At 39.4% G+C, this 4,662-nt stretch overlaps 1 protein-coding gene across 1 annotated transcript in view; it reads right to left on the reverse strand.

Moving 5' to 3' along the window:
* The window catches only part of p3h4 (prolyl 3-hydroxylase family member 4 (inactive)), a gene marked incomplete at its 3' end in the record, with an annotated part of 6,170 nt that continues 1,508 nt past the window's right edge, over positions 1-4,662 (reverse strand). The window contains 6 exon segments of the mRNA XM_024273072.2: positions 1-152; positions 1,993-2,076; positions 2,354-2,499; positions 2,573-2,701; positions 2,782-2,953; positions 3,029-3,178. Of these exon segments, the coding sequence (XP_024128840.1) occupies positions 3-152; positions 1,993-2,076; positions 2,354-2,499; positions 2,573-2,701; positions 2,782-2,953; positions 3,029-3,178 (831 nt within the window).

Raw genomic sequence — 4,662 nt, forward strand, 5'->3', positions numbered from 1 at the left:
TGTCAGTCGGCAATCTCCCCTGTGTCGAACTTACTGTTGGGCTCCTGCCACCAGTCGGCCAGGAAAGACTCCTCGTAATCTCCCATCCCCTCAAACTCAGCGTCCAGGCGTTCCGAGCTGGTGGACACCACGTCTTCTGGGCTGACCACGTCCTGAAATTAAAGAAAGTATTGACTCAAAAGAAGTTTTTTTTCTTAATATATGGAAAAGTTTAATTTTTTTCTCTTAAATCTGTCACTTGTGCACCCTATAATTCCGCTTCCTGGTTGTCCTCCTTCCAAAATCTGTGCAGTTAGAGCTGGGAGGGGCTGAATGGATGTGGTGGAGCGTCAGCGGCCAACACCTCCCAGCCACATACCACACGCTGCTGCCGGAAACACACCCCCCCTCGATTTTCTCCCTTCTTTTTTAGTGTTTTTTCTCCATCTAAACAGGAACCTCAATCTGAAGCTCCATCTGGATCAGGAAACGCCATCGCTAGCTTTTATTCAGTTAATTATTTTAATAGTCGACAAATCACTGATTATTTTTTCAGATTAAATTGACTAATAAGGTCATTAAAAAACATCATTAGCTTTAAACTTACTAAAAATATATAGATAGCATTACCTGTGATAATGCTAGTGTGAATGCTGTAAGCTGAATTTGGCCACTGAAGATGCTAGTGCTGATAGCTGTAATTGATCGCTAAAAGTTGATAAGCTGAAATCGCTGAAACTGATAGCAAGCTAAAATATTAGTTAAATGCCAAATTAGCCTAAAAATGGAAAAAAACCCTAGCATGCAGCTGAAATGTTAGCTAAACACCCAGATTAGCCTAAAAACGGAAAAAAATTGTAAATTAGCAGCTAGCATGTAAGTAAAATATTAGCTAAATTCAAAGATAGCCAAAAAAAAACCCAGATAAAATCCTAAATTAGCCAAACTAGCTAGGATGTAACTGAAATATTAGCTAAACTCGAAAATAGCCTAAAGATACAAAAATGACTAAATTAGCCAAAATAGCTAGCATTGAGCTAAAATATAAGCTAAACAAAATAGCATAAAAAAGCCTAAAATAGCTAGCATTTCGCTGAAATATTAGCACAATTCCAAATTAGCCTAAAAACTGAAAAAATCCTAAATTATCAGAAACAGCTAGCATGTATGTAAAATACTAGCTAAACTCCAAAATAGCCTAAAGAACTGAAAAAGCCTAAATTAGCCAAAATAGCTAGCGTGTAGCTGAAATATTAGCACAACTCCAAATTAGCCTAAAACAGAAAAAAATCCTAAATTAGCCAAAACAGCTAGCATGTAGCTGAAACATTAGGCTAAACTCCAAAATACCCTAAAAATGCCCAAATTAGCCAAAGTAGCTAGCGTGTAGCTGAAATATTAGCATAACTCCAAATTATCCTAAAAACTGAAAAAATCCTCAAAATGTGTCTATCCACATTTTTTTTAAACTCTAATTTTCTAGGACATAGTTTCTGCAGAACGGCAGTAGAACATTACAAATTTGCCTCTGAGTTGTGGGCGGGACTTTGCTGCTGAGTAAGCCCATCCTCCTTCCCATCATCCCCCTGTTTTCATGCTCTCCCGCTGGTGCTGGTTTGTTTGGTTCTTTTTAATGTCCTCAGCAGTCAGACCTCGATTTCTATTTACAGGTTTGCTTTATTTCTTTTTAATAGCTACATTTTTGTGAGGCAGTCTTAAACAGAGCATGTAAACAGGGAGCTTTCAGCAACGCCCACAACTCAGAGGCAAATTTATAAAAATAAAATGTCTAAGATAACGACACAGGTTTTTGATTTTGGATAAAAAAGATGATCGAGCGGGACTTTAAGTATGTCGTGAGTAATTCTGCTTTCCAACAGCAGATGAGACGAAGGCAGATTTAAATATTTTTTATATGTAGCAGCTGCAGATGAACTCTGAATCATTTAAAGGGACAGGAGGAGGATTATTTTCCTCCGTCACAAAGAAAAAAACTGTAAAAACATCTCGTACCTCATCGTCTGTTTGTAGGTAGTTCAGTGCAAAATCCAGCATCTCCTTCAGTTTGACAGTCTGGTTAAAATACTCCTGAGCCTCCTGCAAAACAAAGCACGAGTTGACACAAACAACAAAAGAGTTTTATGGCGCTGAGCTCCCGGTTATTTCTGTTTACCCGCTCGCTTCAGCGGCTTTCATGTTTTACAGCGGAGCAGAATTTATTTTAGAAAGGAGAGAAGTTAACAGCCACGCCACGCGGCTTTGAATGCGTCGCCCTAATTACCACCCTCAGATCGTGTTAATGTTCACGCCAGCATTGCTTCATGAAACCATGAGAACACTTTCTGGCGGTTCGACCGCAGGCGCGTTTGCTTACAGGCCGAGGCTGGAAGTCCTGGTCTTTGAGGCCCCACTGCTCGCGGTAGAAGCGGTAGTACGCCACGTTTTGCTGCATCACCTGATCGCCGGGGTCAAAGAGCATGTAGCTGGCGGCGCACGGAGCCGCGTTTTTGACATCATTTACTACAAAACATAGAATAAAACAAATTAGAAAAGAGTCATCAACTTGAGATGCTTCTTCAATAGGAGTTCGTACATTTGTAATAGGAAAACTGGAGGTAGTGGTACATCGTGGCGGCAAATTTCTCCACGAAGAAACCTCCAACGTTGGGCGTCAGCTTCTCCTCACACTTCACTTTGCATTTCAGTACATCCAGGAAAAGATCTGAGGCAGGCAGGAGCGAGAATGAATATTTGTGTCACAAAAACACACAAAGCAGCTCCACTAGTCCTGCATATTTATACCTGCCAGCGTGGGGTAGAAGTCTTTAAACTCTATGATCTCGTAGGAGCTGTCGCAGCCCGCCAGGCACGTGCTGTAGCTGTCAAAGTACTGCGTGATGGCCTGCTCCATGTTCCTGGCGCTGCTGCTGTAGTCTCCGTTGTTGTAGAGCATCACGCTCTTGAGGAAAACGCTCTGGGTGGGGAAGAGATAAAATCAGTTGTTTGTTTATTCAGACGTGCTCATATTTTTTTCTCCATCTCTACCGACCTCATACGGCTGCTCCTCGGAGTCGACGAGATATTCCTCCACGTCAAACAGAGACTTGTAGTAGTTCATGTTCTTGGTCAGAGACGGATCCTTCGGGTTCTTCTTCAGGAAGGTGTGAGCTGCTGCGATCGCTTTCTCCACGTTGTTCAGCTGCAGAAGAACAGAGCTGAATGTGACGGATAAAAACCAGCAGATTGTAGATACAGTTCAATGTAGTCATTCAACTAAATGTTGTTTCTATTCAGTTTAGACTCAAACTCCAATAGAAAACACAAACTGATTTAGTTATGAGAATATTTTGACAGAACCAACAAATGTGGAACTTTTATGAATAGAATAGAATAGAATAGAATAGAATAGAATAGAATAGAGATGGAAATAGGGATGGGCAACCAGGGGCAATGCCCCCCCTATCTGCTATTACTGCCCATTAAAAAGTGATGGCCTGCAAAAAACATAAAAAACAAACTGGAGAAACATTAAAATAAAATAAAATATAATTTAAAAAAACTAAACTAGACATCACGTAACGTAACAAAAACAAAACCAAAAATAAAACAAACAAAATAAAAATAATAAATAAAATAACAAAACAAAACAAAAACAAAAAATAACACAAGACAAAAACATTATAAAACAAAAAATAACATAACAAGACAAAGCAAAACAAAAACAAAAAATAACAAAACAAAATAAAAAAATAGCAAAACAAAAACAATACAACAAAACAAAACAACAAAACAATAACAAAAATAACAAGCAAAACAAGAAACAACACAACATACCAAGACAAAACAAAAACAAAACAAAAAGTATCATAAGACAAAGCATAACAAAATAATATGGTCCTTGCCATCAGTACCTGGGGCCCGTTTCAAGAAGCAGGTTTTGTTGGAACTCAGAGTTCGTGAACTCCAAATTCGGCAAAACTCTGAGTTTTCGGTTCCAGAAAGAGGGATAACTCAAACCCGGGAAAGTGGGCGAAACCAAGCCCGTTCCAAGAAGCGGGTTAGGATGAACTCAGAATCAATCACTATGGTAACTGAGTCTGTGAACGAAACCTGGTCGGTAGCAGGTTTTCTTCAGGAAACTTAGAGTTCTCTGCGGTCTCCGCCCCTTTTTAAAGTGAAAGATGTTCAAATATGAGTTCCTCATGAACATTTAGAGAATATTCACGTTAGAGACGTCATGTTTTCACCACTCAGAAACCAAAATGACACATTCATTCATAGAGGATCATGTAGAGAGGAGGCTGATTAATCCAGAGGAAATGTTATTTACGTCGGTAGAGGATTTGGAGGACACGAGTCGACTGACTGCAGTTTCCCAATTCATTTTTATTTCAGCGATATTATAAATAGTGAGTTTTTCCAGGGACTCGCTATTAAAAAATACAGTTTTCTTTTCCTTATTTTAGACCCAAAACGATAGGAATTAAGGAATGTCAAACACCGGAGAAGGATGTGGACTTATCCACCATCCAGGACCTGCGTCACACATTAGCTCAATTTACAGCAACGCTGCCTCCCACTGCATAGACAGCGAGATCGATTCCCGGCTACGGAAAGTTATTTTTACGTTTAAAAAAATTCGGCGAATATTTTTTAAGTCTTGAGAATTAAAATTAAATAAAT

This window comes from Oryzias melastigma, linkage group LG8, assembly GCF_002922805.2.
Source record: "Oryzias melastigma strain HK-1 linkage group LG8, ASM292280v2, whole genome shotgun sequence".
NCBI lineage: Eukaryota > Metazoa > Chordata > Actinopteri > Beloniformes > Adrianichthyidae > Oryzias > Oryzias melastigma.